Source organism: Atta cephalotes (assembly GCF_000143395.1).
Source record: "Atta cephalotes unplaced genomic scaffold scaffold00030, whole genome shotgun sequence".
Lineage (NCBI taxonomy): Eukaryota > Metazoa > Arthropoda > Insecta > Hymenoptera > Formicidae > Atta > Atta cephalotes.
Genome location: NW_012130094.1, coordinates 347,104 through 367,627, shown reverse-complemented (window position 1 = coordinate 367,627; position 20,524 = coordinate 347,104). Strand labels below are relative to the sequence as shown.

At 33.8% G+C, this 20,524-nt stretch overlaps 1 protein-coding gene across 1 annotated transcript in view; it reads left to right on the top strand.

The window, feature by feature from the left end:
• Nucleotides 1-5,421: 5,421 nt before the first annotated feature.
• LOC105620835 (rho guanine nucleotide exchange factor 17) overlaps nt 5,422-20,524 on the top strand; it is a 41,090-nt gene continuing 25,987 nt past the window's right edge. The window contains exons 1-7 of the mRNA XM_012202312.1: nt 5,422-5,586; nt 7,495-8,154; nt 9,742-9,978; nt 11,320-11,848; nt 14,224-14,685; nt 16,309-16,612; nt 17,272-17,575. Of these exons, the coding sequence (XP_012057702.1) occupies nt 5,422-5,586; nt 7,495-8,154; nt 9,742-9,978; nt 11,320-11,848; nt 14,224-14,685; nt 16,309-16,612; nt 17,272-17,575 (2,661 nt within the window). The remainder of the gene's footprint in view (nt 5,587-7,494; nt 8,155-9,741; nt 9,979-11,319; nt 11,849-14,223; nt 14,686-16,308; nt 16,613-17,271; nt 17,576-20,524) is intronic.

Here is a 20,524-nt window from a genome sequence, read left to right as displayed (position 1 = left end):
TTTTAATTTAACTTAAATATAATTAAGTACTATTTAAGTTTAATTAATTTAATTAACGTTAATTAAACTTAACGTAATAGTTGTTATTTATTACTTCTTCTCTCTCTCTCTCTCTCTCTCTCTCTCTCTCTCTCTCTCTCTTTCTCGAGATATAATAACAAAAAACTTTTGATAAAAAACAAGAAAATGATTGCTATAAAAAATTTGTTACAGAAAAGAATAAATATTGTTGTTCAATCAAATACAAATCTCGTTAATTCGCTTTTTTTAGCCGAGTGATTGATTCAATTGGAAGACGAGATCAAGCAGAATGGATTGCGACGTACGCGTTTATAATAGAAGCGGTCCAGCTGGAGTCTGCGGGAGAGTCGCGCTCTTTCGTTTCGGTTTTCTTACGTGCTCCGCATGTCGGACGAGACGTGATCTTCCTTTTCTCTGCAATCTTGATCTTACACCAGGGCAAGAACCCCTTCGATCAAATAGCAACGCGCGAAGATGCATTGCTCGCGCGTGTTGCATGCGATTTTGTTTTTCACCCTGGTAATTCTTTGCTCGCTTCGTATTTTTATATTTAATCGTTTTATGCACGTTTTGAGTTAATCATTGTATAGAAGAAAGTTCGACATTAACAACTTAACAATTTAATAAGATATAATAATATAGATATTATAATAAAAGATATTATAATAATATAATCCTTATGACAAGTATATAATTTCTTATAGTATTTATTTTCTTATTCATACAATATTTTGATGTCACTTTTAGTATGGCATATTTGAGGCTTCTTTTATTTTGCTATGTTTATTTTGATATGTTATTTTTTTTTATTAATAAAGATACATGCATGTGCTTGTTATATTCTTTAATATCTGGTATTTTAATTAAAAAAAATTATTATATGTTTCATTTTATGAAATATTACATAATCTCTATGTGATATAGATACGCGAAATATACAAAATATATATAAAATATTACAGAGTGGCATCAAATGATTAAATATTATATTAAGTTTAATACTATTTTATAAATATCCCATATGTAGAAAAGAAATTTTTAAATCGAAGAAAAATTCATGGTACGATTAGAAATCGTAAAATACGTATTGCAAAAATTAACTGCATATGACACAGCGGAGTATAAATCGGAATATATGTGATGCAATAAATTTGAAATACAAGTATATCGCATCGGAAATTATTATATGAATAAACATTCCGCTGGACGATATTAACTTGGCCTTGGTGTAGCTTCAATTATTTGTAGAAGCATATTTATCAATTGGACGCCATGCAGAAACAGTCAAATTGCATTCTCATCTTCCAACTCCCACTCAGTTTTACTCTAATAAATCATATTCGATGCAATCGTATACATGTATTTTTAAATATTTTATTCTTACATTCATTAATAAAAATAAATTTTTTAAATTATATAAATAATTATTAAAACTTCTTCTCTTTCGGAGTTGATTATTTATGAATTTTTCTATTTTACTTGTGTATAAGTTTTTACGAGATTGAAAAACTATGAAGTTACATGAAATAACAGCTCTCGATCAATAAATCAAAGGAAATAATTTAAAAATTATTATTGTATAAAATATAACTTTATTATTTTATAATACTGTATTACTTTTAATGTATATTTGCTCTGTATTTTTCGCAAAAAAAGATCTACTCGAATATGTAAAAGTATAAGGATAAGTAAAGCCAAGAATAATTTTTATTAGATGCAGCATGTTCATTATGCACTGAAAGCAAACAACATTCTTGTCGATCCCATGACCGATTTTCATCGACGAAAATACATTTTCTGTCACATTAGAAAAATCCAAACAGCAGAATGGACATTGCGCCAAACGGCACAATGTCGCCAATAAACACATTTTTCAAGCTGTCGAGGAAGAAGTGATTCTTTTTTTTCTCTTTTTTCGTCGCCATGAATTCACTGGCTGCGTCTTGGCGTTCAACGACTTGTGATGTAAATCCGTCATCGATTACAGATAAAGTGACGCAATGAATATCTAACAAGGCTGGTACTCGCCGACTTTACGGTAGCGACTCTTATGAATAGTAAAAAGTGTGCTTTTATATGGACGATAGTGATACGTGACTGTTCTCGAAAAATAGAATATATACATATACTTAAGAATTATTCACATATGCATCTATGAAAATGCCGTTTAAAAAATTGAGATTTAATTTTTTCCCTTTTTCTCAAATATTTTTGATCCTGCTTGTACGATTTTCTCCATGGAATTTTCCATCTGTCATATAAAATTTTCGGTCATAGTTTACCACTTGGGTCTTTAACAAATAGGTCCATAACAAATTTTTTGTTTCAGACTATATAAAAATCTGAAAAAATTTTTGTATACTTGTGAAATTTTTAACAATAAGTTTTTACTACAATAGAGAATTGCATTTTATTTTTTTTTTTACCAATTTAAATGTAAGAGTTTTGAAAAAAATCAGTAAAAATTTATAATTTTTATATAAGTAAATAAAAAAATTCTTTTAGATTCCAATGCTAAAAATTTATAAGAAAAATCTTATCTTGTTTAAAGTATTTTTTTTATGTAAACTAAAATGTTATTATTAATCATTCTATTAAATTACATATATATATTTATATATGTATATATATATATATATTTATTTTGGATATACGATACTTTATAAATAGTAGAGCAATTCCGGTAAATTTTAGTTGCAACGGTGCCAGGAAGTTAACTTTGTACCGGAAGTTTATTCGGACTAAAAGAAGCTCTTCCGGATTGAAAGGACGATTATACCGAATACATCGGTCCTTCGGGTATTAGCGTAATAATACATGACGCGTGGCGGTGACTTCCGGCACGGCAAAGCGTCCTGTTTGCATTAACGGTGATAATAAATTCGGAACAGGATTTTATGCAAGGTCTTGCATGTGAATTCCAACGAATTTTCATCCATTATACCTGTCAGCCGCGGTCACGCTTATCTACTTAAATGGACATCCATTAAATGTGATTTCTTTCAACTTCTTGGATATAAATCGCAATTAAATCTGCATTCTTATATTTTTATGTTGAGTTCACGATAAACTTTGTTATTTATATAAGAGAGAGTAGTTGTCAGTTAATATCTTCTTAATACCAAATAAGAGCAGAATAATTCCGTAATAAATTCTCGAAAATCAAGTTGTAAATCAGCTTTTTAATTTTTAAATGTATAACATAGTTTAAAAAGTAAAGGCAAATTATAAAATAGTCTAACAAAAAAAAATTATATAATCTTTGATAATTATTTTTTGAATAAAACATTATTACTGCAAAAAGTGATTTAAATTGTTTAACATTATTTTGATTAAATTAATAATACATTGAGTAAAAGTAATTAATAATATATTGGCTTATAGAAATAATTAAAAATAATTCAAATTGAATATAATTTGACATTATGGATTATATTAAGTATAACTCTACTTCGTTGTTTCATCAAATCGTTATTTTATAACGGAAACGTGGGAGACATATGTAGGTGGCAGATCGAGATTTATGTAGCATAATCACAGTTTTGTTTTAATCACTTGCTTATTTATTCGTGCGTGATAAGCGTCCAGCAGACGATCTGTGAAACTCATTGATTCAGAAAACACTGCGACAATTGCAGACTTTAACAATCAACTGATCTGATGATTAGCAAGCACATCTCCCATTGATCTATGAGTAGAAAACATGCAATTGGCTCATGTCAATATCTCGGAGTTTTAGAAGTGCGTATAAAACGGTATTAAAATAAAATGGGACAACTTTATAATTAAATAGAAGAAAATATTTTTTTAAATATCTATATAAATCGCTTTTATTTATGTTATATAATAAATTATTAAAAATTAATGTATGAAAAATTGTCATGATCTGCTATTATACTTGCATTTGTCATATATTAACTAAATCCGTGTTTAAACACTTTAATTTTAAGTCTGAATTTGTTATAAATTCTCACTTGTGTTTTCTTTGTTATGTAAAATTCTTTGATTAAAATACATAATTAGAAAAGAATAATTATGTGAATAATTGTGATGTGTTTCTCACACATTATGTTTATATTGTAAGATTTTGTACTTATTATTATAATTATTCATACTATATTTCATATTATATATTGTTATTTCATATTATACAATACTTATTATTATAATTTTTAAGAGAAAGTTTGAAGTTTTAAATGCTGAAAAAAAAAATAAAAATCTTACAGCATTATGTGAAGGCGGAGATTTATGTAGGGAAAGCCTGTCGGATACAATTTATATTCTATAATTTGGTTTTGACTTTACATAGAAAGAGTTATGGTACACTGGCGCGACAGCGACTTCCGGTTATTTTTTTTTAAAATACGCGTTTTATCGTAAATAATATAGATGTTTTCACGATGCGGTTTTATGATTCAATAACGGAATCAATAACAATAACGTATAGCTTAACACAATATAAAAGCCAAAATGTTTTGCCATCTAACTTTTACAGGATGAACATGTAATGTATAAAAAAGTTAGAGAAGCAAAAAACTGTTAAAATTCTAAGCCTCGATAATACAAACAAGATTATTTTACTTCACGATGTAGACATCACGAAACAAAACTATAAAAATAAATATATCTTATTTTATCTTATAAAAATAGATGCAATTCCTCAAATTACAAAAATAGCAATGTTACAGAATACGTATACATTATGTTATTTTAAATTCATTTATTTTAAGATCATATTACATATAAAAAATTCGAAAAATAATTATTTGTTATGAATAGTTGTTACGTTTATTGAATCTATTTGTAGAATTGTAGAATCCAAATTTTCGCAAAGGTTTTTTTAACGACCCACAGATTTGCGATCGAAAGATCTCCCTCAGACGTCAGCAGACTTGTTCCCAGATCTGACGAGAGCCAAGAAAGAATTTCGCGGCCGACATTGGTCTTGCAACAGCATGTCGGTGGCCTCGTCGTTTCCGGTATAGCGGTAGCGACTATCTGCGATTCTTTTAATGGCAGTGACTCGCAAATTCTCGCGAGCTTCATTCATCGGCGATGGCGTACGATAAATAAATAAGATGACCGACAGTTATTGAGGAATGCGCGAACGTTCGCAGTAATTTACGCAGCGGCCCGCATTTTGCGTGCGTAAGTGCGTGATGCGTCCGTCGCGTGAGCCGCTCACTCGTAACTCAACTGAGATCGTTAATATCCCGTAGGATGAATCTAGCTCGTTAGTCCTCTCACAAGGCAACCAAGGACAATCCACGTGAACCATAATCTCTTGCGAGGCAAGATTCGTCCTTCTTTTCATTTTATTTTTGCAAGTATCATCCTTCGCTTGATCATCTTTTTAGTTTGTAGCATAATTTGAATTACAGGGTGAAGGAAGGATGAAGAATGCCCCGCGCTGGCGGAGGAGATGGGGGTAGTGGGCCCCAGAGAACGGGAGGGGGTGGCTTTGGAGGATGGCTGGGTGGCGCTGCAAGGGCTATGACGGGTGGAGGAGTCGGTGGTGGATATGTTGTTCTGGGTGGCACCAGATACGGTCTGCGAATCTCTCAGGTATTACACTTTATTTTATTCTAAAACGTCTTCCTAGAAATATCAGATTACAAGTAATATAAAGAAATTAGAAGTTCAAAAATCTTTTTTGATATTCAAGAAATATATTACCGTTGGACATTTATATTCTATACGAAAAAAGTTATATTTTTCTATTTTATTTTAATTATTTGTAGTCATAATCACTTTCTGTTTTTAGATAAAATTAAATATAATTCAGAATAATATTAATAAAAAAAGTATATAAAATATTTTTGTCTTATTTAAAAATTAAAATTAAAAAAACATTAAAAATTAGACTCCTAGAGAGCAGAATATTTTTATGCAAAAAAAATTTGCAACATTTTCTTCTTAAATCGGCTATTCCCTTTGAACTTCGTTTGGTAACGACCTTTGATTGCCTTGCTACAAGAGCGATCTGCGACAACAAAATTAAGACGTCGAAGGACCTAAATTTAGAAAGCAATCATACAAATAGAATCCGCCAGTCACTGACTTAAGCCGATTTTGAAGTGACTCTTCAACTCTCGTCTCTGCCACTCTTTCTGACTTTTCGCCTTTCTTTTCACGGTTTGTCCGCGGAATAATAAGCACCATTGACGTCATAACAGCACGTACAGTTGACGTGAATCTCATGTGACACATTCGCTCGCCGTTATCTGCCAAATTTTATCCGAGACTTGTATAAATTGCCGTTATTTATCCATGTGAATGGATGATATTATCAATTCCGTGACTTTTGAAAATATTATCTTGGACTTGATATAAAAAAGACTTGCTAGAATTATTTAGAAGTGACGCGGTAAAGAAGATTTACGAAATGCGAAATGTGTCCTCAGAAAAAGTACGCTTGCTTGTACGTCATTTTCTTGTAAGTTTAAAAATACGAGATACATTTGAGACAGCGCGGAGGACAGAATACCCCTAAGTTAAGGGACATGAGAGAAATGAAAGGAAACGAAAGCGACGCATTGGCGCAGACGGAAAAATAAGGTAGATATAAGGAGTGTCTGTGAAAGACATAGCGAATAAGTAACAAAGATATATGAGGTGTCCTGAAGAGAAAAGTCAGTAGCATAATTGTATCTTCAAAAGAATTTAGCAACAATTTTTCTTCGGTATTTAATTTGAATCTTTTACCTCAACATTTTTAGTTCCTAAATTGAAACATCTAAATAAGATTATTTTTAATAAATGAAGCATATGATGCTTAGCATTTTGATTTTATGAATCACTTTGAAAAAATGAAATGGCGAATGTTGAAGCATACATATCTTATTTTTGAAATATTTCATTTATCTGACATTTTTTTTAAATGAACTATTAAAAGTTTCTTTTATTATAAGAATATTCTATAGTTACAAAAGAAAATATAAATAATTATTTTTTCTAAAAAGAAAAATCAGATAAAAATTTAAGATTCAAAAATAATTAAAATAAATCGAGCAAATTTTCTTTAAATTATAAAATTATATTGTTAAATATAAACATTATCTTTATTATACAATATATAAACTGTTTTATACATATAGCATTCATTTTTATACGAAAATAAGTTTTCAATTTCAGGTATTTTTTGCAAAAACTATAATACCTGATACATCCTTAACTCTTCATCCCTGAATATATATATTTATATATAAATTTTTCATTAAATCGAAAACAATATACAGGTCTGCTGTTTCAATATCGAAGTGATAATTCAGTGAAAGAAATAATGAAATTAGTTGGTGGAAGTAGAGGAAGAGAGAAATAGTAGTATAAACATGTACTGTTACTTAGAAACATTACTTAGATTACATTACTTAGAAATGAACACAATATATATCATGTGGCTTGGAATGAAAGGGTTAAGCGACGATGAGAATTGCTTTAGAAAGAATTGAAAAGTATTTGTATCTGTTTCAGGAAAACCTGCCACCGACAGTCAACTCCAGAGAGGAATCGCAGGAGCGCCGGCGAAAGCGGAATTCGCGCGAGAGCGACTCGCGGGAGCGGCTGACCGAGAGACCGGTGACGGAAAAACAGCCAATCGATCTAGCGGCCAGCATCGCCGATTGCTGTTGCATCGGTCCGCGATCGCGTCTTCCGCTGCCTCGGATACCACCAGCGATCATGTCTTCGATGACGACAGCAGCATCGTCCGCGTCGTCATCGTCGGCATCCTCGGCATCGTGCCCTTCGATCGTCACCGGTGGTTATCCGTCCAGGGAAATCGCTAGCGACTACTCGTCGTCTCTTCCTGCTTCTACCACGAGCGTCGCAGAGACGACGCCGACGCTCGCTAATAATAGTCGCGGCGCGGTGCAAACATCGGTGGGGAACATCGGCAGCACCAGCCAGCAGCAGCAGCAGCAGCAACAGCAGCCACACTACCACTATTACCAGCAGCATTATCCACAAGCAGCCGTGGCGGCGGTAACATCGTCGTACTCGCCACCGACGACGACGCCGTGCTCACCCTCGACGTCGCTCGGCTACTCGTCCGGCGTCCCGACGACGACGCAGACCGTCTCCGTACCGCGGCAGCTCGCACAGTGGACGAAGCATCAGACGCTCAAGCTGCAGGTACTTGCTTCATCGATCGCGTGTCAAAATCGATCGTTTATTAGTTCAATTAGTCATTTTAGTTCTTCATCGTTTCGTTGCCCGCGAGTGGATTATTGTTTCAAGATGGTTATTCAATCGCGTTTTTTCATAATTTCCGCGAGATTCGAGTTTCGCGCGTAGACTCGGTAAGGTGCAAAAGGTGATTACAAGAGATACAAAGTGGAGTGGCTTAGGTCTGGAAGATTTTGTGTCAGCAGCCCCGAGGTAGGTCTCAAGGTCACCGTTAGGAACTTAATCTCTTCAAGGACACGATAAATTCTATTGACAGCAGGCTTGAGAAATTACTTTAATCTTTGAGGCACATTTTATCAGAAATGATTATTGTTTTTAAGGAAATTTTAATTTCCTTTTTTCTTTATGATCAAAGAAATCAATTAAAACTTTTACTTGAAAGAAAAATGATATTTTTATTAAGTACATCTTTTAATAAATGTTATGCCTTTTTCTTCAAACAGAATAAACTCTAACAAAATCTTTTGTGTTAAAAAGAATTTTCGAATTTTTTATTATAGTACGATAAAAATATTTAATACCTGTTAATTATAACCTAACTTTATTTATATTTGAAGAAACTTTACAATCAAATTAAGTGCTTTTTTTCATGGACGAATTTTTGTTTTGAATTTTACGAAACTGTCAACGCAATCTTCACCTCGAAACACTCGCGGTTTCATCGCTCGAAGAAAATTCATCCGCTTGCAGAGAGGCGTGCCAAAATTCACGCTTGATCTTTCTGCACGTTCGAGCAACTTTTCTTCCTTTGCTTTTTAAAATCGTGCACTCGCGTGATCGCTTGATTTTTGGCTCACCTCATGCCTTAGCGTCGCGTCACGCCGAAAGGGAAAAGATAAAGATGAACGACGAAAATAGAATATTGCTTCTTCTTTGACTAGACACTTATGTACGCGTACGTATGAACTTTCGATGTGCTATTAGATCTACTATTTTACACATTTGCCCACATGATATACTCCGTATTATTACCGTACATCCGTACATTCTTACACAAGAATAATGTATGTTTTTCTTGTATTGATAAAAAATACTTGCAAAGCAACTATTCGTTTACTTGATTTCTTATGTTTTGCATGTACATAAATAACAAAACTAAATAACATGTAATTTTCTGAAAATTAAGAAAAAAGTCTTATCTAATTAAAAACCATATTATCTTCAATACTATCTTACTTTTAAATAAATATTCTAGATGAGTTATAATGAGAGTCATCTAAGAACGACTTTCTATTTATTAGAATAACTCTCAATGTATGTCATATATATAAATGTCAATATATAAATGATTTATCAATAGATATTTTGGTACTAATTGGCAAAAGATTAATAATTTGATTTTGTCAAGTCTTGCCTTGATATTAGTTTAAATATCATTGAAAATAAATATATCAGAAAATAAATAAATCGGATAATGGAAAATAAATATAGGATTATTTGTTCTACTGTCTTTGGCTTCATTCGTATCTTAATTTCGCACACATTGAAATTATTACAAGCCATGAGATTTATTCTCCTCTTATCTGGCTGTAGGAACCAGCAGTGATAGCGGTGGACCGATTGCACAGGTTTCGATGGAGCGGGGGCGGAGGAGGAAGTGGCAAGAAATCCTCTTCCGGCCCCCGCAGTGAGAAGGCTGAGCGCCTTCGTGAGCTCACCGAGAAGCTCAAGGGACCAGCACCGATTCCGCCACCCAGAAGACCATCGCGAGTACAGGCATCCTCCCCTCCTTCTAGCGGATACCAGCCGTCGTCTCAAAATTATCCACAGGTGAGGAATTCCAACGTCATGGTGACGAGAGCTTGACGTCTATTACTACGCATGAACGAATGATATTTTACACAACTGAACGTTTTTTATACTTTTGAACGTTCACTATTGCCAAGAAAAAGAATAACTATTTATTTTTAATATTTGAACATTATTGCAAAATTAGATGTACGAAAAAATTAATAATCTGTGATACTTAGTACAACAATTTTTTAAAATATCATCTCAATAAGTAAAAAAAATTAGAATAAATATAATATGATTTTTCAATATTACAAACATATAAAAGAGATACTCTTTTATTATATTTATAATTGTAGAAAACATCTTTACATTGTTTGTTAAAAATAATGATATTATATTAGGATGGAATATTTATTTGTTATTAAATTTTTGTAGATATGCATATAAATTAAAAGAATCTTTATCTTCCTTCAGTTTGTAATATTTAAAGGCATTAAAAGAAAAATATAAATTATACCGAATATTTGAAATATTTAATTTTTATTTTGAGAGAAATAAAACGAGTTGCAAATACAATATATCGAGACAGATTTTGTAGAATATAGTCAAAGCATTGACTTCTTATTAATGTCAATGTCTATCTTGTCCCTCATTCTGAGAAGAATTTTGCTGAACTTCACGATTCGCGAGACTTCTTTATCATTATTTCGCTGAATTCAGTGCATACTAAGGCGTATATAAATGATCGTTATCTCGTAAACTACAGCGTTTCACGATTGTCATTCCGGTCCTTATAATTTTTCATACCTTAAATTTCTATTATTTTACTACCTTCAATAAAATTGCTATAATAATAATATTATTACTTGCAAGAAGAATTATTGTACATGATATTAATCTACATATTGAGTTACGCAAATTTCAATAACATTTAATTTACGATGATACTTTAATCGTACATAATGCATAAATATTCTCTGATTTCTCGTCTACATGACATTAAATATTTAATTGAAATTTACCACAAATATAATGTATATGTAATTCGAACGAGGAATTTTTGGCAGATTTAATCTCTTTAGACCTTGTGACATTATAATGTATCTAATATGCATCAAATTTGAAGACACCGTTAAAATTATTTAATTCTATCGACATCCTCTGAGATTAAACGTACATATAATAATATACGTGTTGGGAAAATAGTCCAAATTTTGAACAAAATTATTTTTTAGTATGAATTACTTATATTAATATAGTGCTCTTCAATTGAATTAAAAAACTTTTTTTTTAACATAATTCCATTCGAAATTAGATCTGAAGGAGTTAATTTGACGCAATATAAAGCCAGATTAATTTTTTGCTTGTTTTTCTCAGACGGGCTCAAATCCAAGTTCTGGCCGTTTCGAGGGTCGCTCATCTCATCGCAGTTATACATATAACGAGGATAACCATCATGGTAATAACAATCAGCAATTTCAGCAGCATCAGCAACAGCAGCAAGAAAATCCAAAGACGATGGTCCGCAGTGAGAGTGTCAGTGAAGAGTGTCTCAGTGATCGCTCGGGAAACAGTGTATACCGGAAGCCATGCCACGACTCGAGGAAGACTTCGAGATCAGGCTCGAGACCAGAGAGAAACAGTGATGACGTCAGTGACCTCAGGAGCAAACCGAATGCCAGTGCGGAGACGGCGAAACACTTGAGACAGTACAGTGATTCCGTGGTGGACAGTGCTACGAGTGTAGACGATTTGTGCGATAACCTGAACGCTGCTTCTGTTAGCGGCAACGAAGGGGAAGCCCGGGATGCCGTCACTAGGCTGGAGCCGCGTGGGCTGCTTGCCTTTCACAGGTCCGGCGCGCCCTACAGGAGTGCCTCCTTCGGCCAGGTGGACTTTAATCAAGGTAAGCTTCCGTATGCTGCAGAGATTTGCAGGCTGAGCTCATTAGAGGCGTCTTGCGAGCTAGGCTTAATTAAACCAATTACAGCAAGATTGATATGCAGATTGCGTTTACTGTAAGATTTACTCTATCGGCATCATGTTAAGCAGAAAGGAAATCGAAGATGTTCTCACGTGCGATTAAGTAGAGTTCTTTGGCTATATAGTTTGGTCGAATATTTGAAAAATAAAATGTTATTTTTGAATATTTGACTATAATGCGGACAATGCTATTTTCATCCTCGAAGTTCTTCTCTTAATCCACGATCTACACGTGTCTTCGTAAGATACTTTTGGAAACGCGGAACTAAACGCCACGGTGACAGTCTTGTATTAGGTTTCAACCCTGAACTACATACCGCAGTAGTTTAGGTTGCATAATGGAAGACTAGAAATAAGAAAAGCACAAGTGCGGCTGTCAACAAGGTTCGAAATTCTAATGACAGTAATAGTATTTGATATCCTTGATCTGTATATGCGTACTATCTGCTTAGATTGTCACAAGGTTCCAATCGCTTCGCGATATATTTATATCTTTAAAAAGAATTTTTTACACGCCCTCAATATAAGACTAAATCCGAGACTATCTTACTGAGATAAATGAAAAAGGAAAAGATAGTTCTTACACAAATTTATCAGTACAATAATTTGATTGTATCTTTTTGTAAAGATTAAAAACGATTTTATTACTAATAAATATTAAATTAATTTAAAATTAACTTAAATTAATTTATATTTATTACAAATATATTATTTAAAATAATAACAGTTCATATAATTCAAATAACAATATATAAAGTGAGCAAATATTATGACGATACTAAAAGCATGAAAAAGCGACGCCTCATTGATAAGTCGGAAACACTTTACACTTCCGCAGCAACAAATCTTTTCAGACACCTTTTACGCATGAAAGACGAGCTGCGAGGACAGATAACCAGGTGTTCTGAAATATCGTTGCCAGAACTCTTCTGTGTTTGCCCAAATCTCTTTACGCGAGCGGACGTAGAAGTCAAATCTACTTATCTGACTTTTCTCTTTATGTACAGAGCTTGAATAAATTTTATTTGTTCATGATATGTGTTCAATGCAGGCTGCATTTTTTGTAATTATTATTTTAACTTGGAATTTCTAATTTATCTTGAGTATTTGCAATTGTAATTAACTATCCAATAAAATGTACTCAAATTTATATTTTAATTATTAAAAAATCAACGAAAATATGGAAAAATATCCATTTATAACGATTTGGTTCTTTTAATGTTGAATTTATATTTTTCATAATTCTATCTTTTTAAAAACAATAAATAATGATCTCTATGCTTATAAATAGTAAATCAACAGTAAATAAACGTCATAATTAGCAAAACATTGTTCTTGATTTAGAATGTTGAAAGTAAAATTTGGCAAAATCGCATTGATTTATTTCCGCAGTTTAATTGTACAGAATAAAATTTTCTATCATACATGTCTTAATCGGTTAAGCACGTTCCGTGAAACTCCGCCAATGAAGTGCGCGCTTCTTCTCGTGATCTCTCATCTCGCACAGTCTGTTTGTTATTATTGGAATGGTCCTCCACCTCCTCGGCCTAAGAGCACTGCCAAACTTACGTGACACTCGAGGAGGTAATTAGAATTTTCTCTCTACGTCTCTCGTCTTCTCTCATGACCGAGAGGCGGTTTCACTATTGCTCGGTGCAAGAGTACTCAAATTAGTTATTATCGAAAATGCTAGTAATATGCATCTCTGGAATACATCAGTCGAAAGCTATCTGTAGAGGTCCACTTGAATTTGTTCTGAAAGTTTTCTTTTAATGCAGTTAACAGTATAATGTACAAATAGTAACAGTATGTTCACGTATTTTGGACTAAAATCTAAATCTGTCTTATATCTTTTCTATTATTTACTTCTCCATTTTTTTTACTTCTAAAAAAAAGTTTTGTCATAATTTATTTGTATTATTACTATTCGAAAAAAATATTTTATTAAATTTAGTAATAATACATTATATTTTTTTTACTTTTTGAAGCTTTATAAGAATTAAAAATCTTCTCTACATATAAGATAATATATAGATTCTAGAATTGATATATAGATTCTAGAATTGATTATTTTATTGCAATGAACGTAATAATTTTTATTCTGTATTATCCAGGTGGATTTTCTATTTACCATATAATTACATTAATTTTACAATATTAATATTGGTTCTTATAAATATTGGTTCTTATAAATATGATTCGTGTAATATTTTTTTGTTAAATACTGTAAAAATACTTTGAAATGATAGAACAGATATATAAAAATAAACTTTCTAACCATTCGTAATTTTCTGCAAGATGCAGATTTTACTTTCAGCGCAAACTCGCACTTTCCTCTTCCAGCGAATCGGCAGAAAACTCAACCGATCGTAACATCTAATCGCTCCGAAACCAAAGACATTCGAGCGAGCACGTTACCTCGTCGTCGGGGTGATGTCACTCCAGGTACCACGACACCTCAAAACAGCCCCAATCGACAGAGTCCAAGGACATCGACGCCCAGCGTTGACAGCGCCGTCGGCTCTGCCGAAGGTCTGGGTGTTTCTCAGCAAGGAAATCACGAGGAGATTCGACCTAGAAGTGATGGTTCAGACAGTCTGGCAACTTCCAGTGCACTCACCAGTCCAGAACCACTAGTTCCGGAGACGAATCAAATTGAGCCCAGGGTTGAAACGGACGCGCCCACCGTTGAACTCGTTGGTCACGAGACCGTGTATCCTATCGTCGAAGGAAACATCGTGGAGGAAACCATTCAAAAAGGTGAGATTTTGAGAGTAAAAATATTTATCAATATGGCATATAATATTTATTATTATTATTTGCTATATAGATCTTAATATCATAAAATTACAACTGCCTTTAATTTAAGAAAAAGAGAATGAGAAAAAATATATTTTCATAATTGTTAGAAATATACTTTATTTATGTTCTATTTTATTTTATTATTTAGAGGAAGAAATTATACTTTCTACAATCGATGTTCGTTTTTCAACAATTAGAGTTTATTATTTTGTTATATCATTATATCATTATATTTTATATTTTACTTAGAGTTTTATTTATTATTATTACATTAATTTCTAATTTCCATATTATTTTAATAAAAAGAATCGCGTGTGCTTTTCTTAGTACATCTTAGCGTAATCTCGAAGAAAAGAAAAGCAAAGTTTCCCCTCACGATAGTGGCTCGATTGTATGCATGAGAGAGATATCTCAGTAGGATATAAAACGGAAATACACTCGCGTGGGAGTCCACGAGTGCGCGAGCGAAATCTGCTCACCCGAATTTCTCGCGCGGCGTTGCTCATCGCGAGGAAACAACGGCAGGAAACGAACGATGAACAAGGCGATGAAACGATAGTCGCGGCGACTTCCTCGTGATACTGTCGTCATCAGTTGAGAAATTCGCGTCGGTTTATCATTTATTGTGAATAGAGCGTGGTTCTAACCATATGAAGGCGGTCGTATGTGAAGTCATCAATGAAGATGGCTATAACTCAATGACGCTCAAACGTCTATTTCCAACTCTGGCACCCACCGTTCTGAAAATAGTGCCGGCGCAAAATAACATGAAACTTGCGTGCACCTTTGTACCCGTGCTCCTGTCGATGCACCCAAAATAGTCCTCGTTCTCTCCAACGTTTCCCGACCCCCGCATTATGCTTTATCCATCGTCTCTGACATCGTGATATATATAATATGAACTTGATTTGATTCCATGTTAATAAATTCTGTTCTTCTGTAGGCAATAAATTCTAATGCTATTTCTTTAATTCAATTGGGAGAAAAATTAAAATGACTTTGCAATTAAACTCAATGTTGTTAAATTTAATCATTAGTGGTCTTTTAATCTAAAGTTTAAGAAAAATTGAGACACATGTTTAAAATTATTTTATAAATGATATACATACACAAACAAATTAATTTTTTATAATATATTAAAAAAAATTTGCTTCTTACAAATTAAATAAAGATCACTTTTATATAGTATTAGAGGCGGATAAAAACGTAAGAAGGATTGTAGGACTTAGAGCTAATAAATTTTCGGCTTCTTAGCAGAAGTATAATCAAGTCAGAAGATATGCGCCTAAGAGAACGCCTAAGAGTTTACTTCTGTTCTTATATTCTAGTCTTAAAATATATATCCTAAAATATAATCTTTAACTATACAAACGTTTCGAATCAAATTCACCGTATAACTTTAAACAATATATTTGCTTTATTGTGAAAATTTGAAGTTTGGAGTTTAAGTTTCGTTAGTTTCAATATAAATTCCTATTTTTCTAATTGTATTACTGATATTACTAGAAATATATCAATATTAATCAATTTTAGTATAAATAGGCGATTAAGAATGACAGACTCGTGAAAATGACTTTTTAGAAACCAGGATAGAACCGCACGAGGTGATCATCACACCACCTCCGGAGGAGCCGCGACTGAGTCAAGCGAGCGAAGGCAGCGAGGCGCCGAGCGAGACGCCCTCGGAGGCGTCCTCGCCATCCGGCAAAGCGAGACGATATCGGGGAGACACTAGCAAGAGGAGGAAGGGCGTGTACATAACTCAATGGCCAGAGCCTTTGGACGCGGACAGGAACAAGCTGTCGGCTCAGAGCAGCGAGGAGAGAGACGAGCCACCTGCGACGCCCAGCGACCTGTCCGACTGCGAGGGCCACACGCCTCGAAGGTAATCGGAGAACTTACCCATCGAAATAGAACGGAAGTGCGCCTGACATGAACACGCAACGATTTAACATATTCTTTTTCCATTCTTGCGTTAATAATAACCTTAGCAAGGCAGTTTCGAAGTTTTATATGTAAAGCAAAGATAATCTTTACGTTTCAATTGTCGATTTGGCTTCTTTTAAGAAAGAATTCTTTTATGGAATTCACATTTTAATATTTTTGAACTTTAAAAGCATTTGAAAAGTTTTTCATAAACCATACACACAAATGTGTAACATTTAGAAAATTCTCTTTTATTTTTTGAAAATATAACTTATACGTTTCTTCATATTTATATAATTCATGTAACATTTTTATGTAATATTTTTGAACTTTAAAAAATTTGAGAAGATTTGTCATCAGTCACAACCACACACACACACACACACACACACACACAAACATAACATGTAACATTTAGAAAATTCTCACTTATTTTTTGAAAATATAAACTTATTCTTATCAAAATGTTAACTGAAATGAAACTGAAATGTTTCTTCATATTTATATAGTTCAAAAATTTTGATTTCACCGAAAGCTAAAATTTTTGTTCAAATCTTTAATGTACATATCACTTACAGATATCTGTAAATATTAATATTTTCTTCTTTTTACATTAAGGTACAGCAAGAGGCCCCTTCGCGGACCCTACGGACAGATGCTGGAAGCCGAGATGGCGAAACCGCGTACTACCGATATCGCGCTCGAAGAAGGTCTTCGTCCTCGTAGAAAGATCTCTGCAAATCTCTCATACAACGCGAGCAGCAATAACAACAGCGGTTCCGAGCCGCCCACGCCTTGCCACCATCGGACGACCTCCAGTCCGACCAAACTCGAGGGACTTCCGGGGCCGAGTCCTGAGCTGCTCGCGGAGCTGCTGAGAGGGTCCTCGGAGAGGGTGGCTCGCGCACCGGCGCATCGAAACGTGAGTCAGAGATTATCTTGCTTCGATATAAATTGCCGGTTACAATGCCCCGGCTACATTTCGCCCATTTTTCGCGATATGACCGAGATAAGAGCAAGGGAGGACCGTAAAGTATCCGCACGATTCAGCAGTGCAGCGCATTTGTTATCGAGACATTTGATGCACAATGCACGCTCCTTTTGATTAATGAACGAGCGAGTTCCTCGGAAAATTTTTTCTTGCACGTTATACGATATTATTACATCAAGGTTTTGTATAAAGTAAATGCGGTTATTTATTTTAAATTATTTTATGAGATATTCTAAAGTTATGAAATTTATTGAATCGTTTGTTTAAAAGTTAATTTTTGAACAATAAACATAAAAAGATAATTAATTATATTATTCATTCATTTAATATTCTTGTAATATCATTCTTCTCTGTAGGAGAGAAGTAATTTATTTATTTATATCCTACTTTGAATCATGAATATGACTGACTGGTTCTCGTCGACAAATACTTCATGTTAAACGTATAAATCTCGAGAAGAGACGGTCACATTTCGCTCTAAATGCGTGGCATGAATACGAGCCAAAGAATTCTGACTCCGCTTCTTCCTCGAATTTCGCTTCTTTTCTAAATATCGTACAAAGACGCTGATCGCAGGCTTATCTCCCTGTATCGCTGACTCGTGCATCAGCGTTGTAACATCTGGCCGAGAGGCCACGCAAAGGTAAGCGCCGGTAAACTGAAATCTACAGTCCAAGCGAAACGAATAGTTGTGCTGGCGTTCGCGCGCTTGTTCGACTACACGCCGAAAACATAATCTAATAATAATATACGGCCATATTTCTCAGATGAGTCCGTGCCTTGGCCAGTGCACTCGACGTTAGTATAGAGTCCCTATACGATTCTGGCACAGCGGGGGCGTGTACGTAGATATTCCTGGCGGGTTAGGCGTACCTGGGGACCAACCGGTCCTCAACATCAATGCGATGATTCGCCACGATCGTCTTGGCGCAATCTCCGCGACCTTGCGCGGTATATACTCTTATCATCCTACCTTGAAACAGTTTTTTGGTTTTTTTTCTGTAGATTTCTTCAACAAATCTCTTTTATTTATCAGCAAAACTCAATTATATTGCTATACATTTAAAAAAAATTGAATTAATACATTTTTTTATGTAAAACAATATATTCTGAAAGTATTTCTAACGATATAAAAGTTCAGCGAAATTAATGAAGAAATTAATGAAGAAATGATTAGGGATTTAAATTAGAATAGAGAATTATATTATTTTTTAAATTATTTTTAAATTATTTTTTAAATTAAAAATAATGTAGTGACATTGTTTAAGAAAAGCGTAATAATCAAAGTAAAAAATTCCGCGTTGGAATGTTCTCTGCTATTGAATTCTATTTCACGAGATAACTCACTCTATTTACTAATTCTATTTGCAAATTATGTCAGATTAAATTAGATTTAAGCGACATCGAAGGATAACATCGAAGGACTTTCCGAAATTATGTCTAAACATTTTCGATAATTTTATAAGTTTGCACCGTTTCTCTGGTATATTTCGTGGTAGAACTTTACACAATTCTGATGTGCTTATGCAATGCACGCGTCCTCTACGTTTGCCGTTTAGAAAGAACAACTAAGAACCGCGGGCCCGTTTTATCCATGAGTCCTTGGTGGCCGCAAATATATCACTTAAAGATGTCGCCATAACTTAGTCACGTTCTCCATGCCGATTAGAAGTCAAACGAATCCTCACGATGCAGTCAATTTGTTCGTGATCGTAGATCGTAGGGTATTGAGCGTGAAATGTTAAAACGTTTGTAGCTATCAGTAATAAAGTTCAATTGATTTTATAGTGTTTCAATGTTATTTGCTAAACGTAACACGTGAGAACTTCTAAATTTAAGAAAACTGAAATAGAAATGTGTGTTTCGTAAATTTTACTGAGATTACGCTGAAAAGTTAGAGCCGCCAAACGTTCATATTTTTTATTAAATTATATTTTACTTATTACATTAAATTAGGCACCGATTTCAATCATTTCCGCGTCGATTCCCAGAAAGCCCTTATATTAATATATAAATATTATATTTAAATTTATTATTTAAAAATGTATGGCAATCTGAAATAGAAATAATGTAATTTAAATGTAATTTCATCTAAAATGAATCGTAAGTAAAAAGGTCACGTAAAAAAATTATAGGAGGTTGAAAAGATTATTTCTATTCACGTGCCATATTAAAAATAGATTCGCAGATATGCAGTCGATTTAACAACGAGGAATGCATTTCTCCTTAGCGGAGGAGATATTCCATGAATTTCTTTGCTAAGATTTAAAGCACGACTGAATTTTAATACGAATGATGCGGACGAAGATTAATGAGGATTTTCGAAGAATTTATATCGTATTGCGACGATACACACACGGCGGAAATTAGTCACGGTGAAAGAAAGCAAAGTTGTGTCTGCTGAGAGAAAGCAGAATTGTTTATGACGCGAAGTGGAATGCATTTACCTCGATATCTCTGTGTGCGCCAGTTATAGTCATCGCGACGAGCGGGATATTCGCGAATATCCTTGGAGACGTTTTTATATCTGCAACGCGAGACGGAAACATGCGCCGATATCCAAAGGTATCAATTGTGCATTTGTACGCAGTCGCGTTTTCATCGGAGAGAGAGCAGTGAACTATTTCTTCCGCGAAGAGACCTTCCGTCGACGTCATGTTTACCGTTGACGTCACTACGCCCAGGCATCGTGAATTTTGCGTTCCATTCATGAAATCTCCGAGAGCGGAGAATGACGTAATACTAAACACCTACCATCGTGTAAAGCTCACAAAAACTCATTGTTGAGTATTTTATAAGAATCTTTTCAATGTTTTACTATTACACAAAATCCAGTCTTATTTTTGTAATACATCGACTGTACATTTCGCATTTTTATCA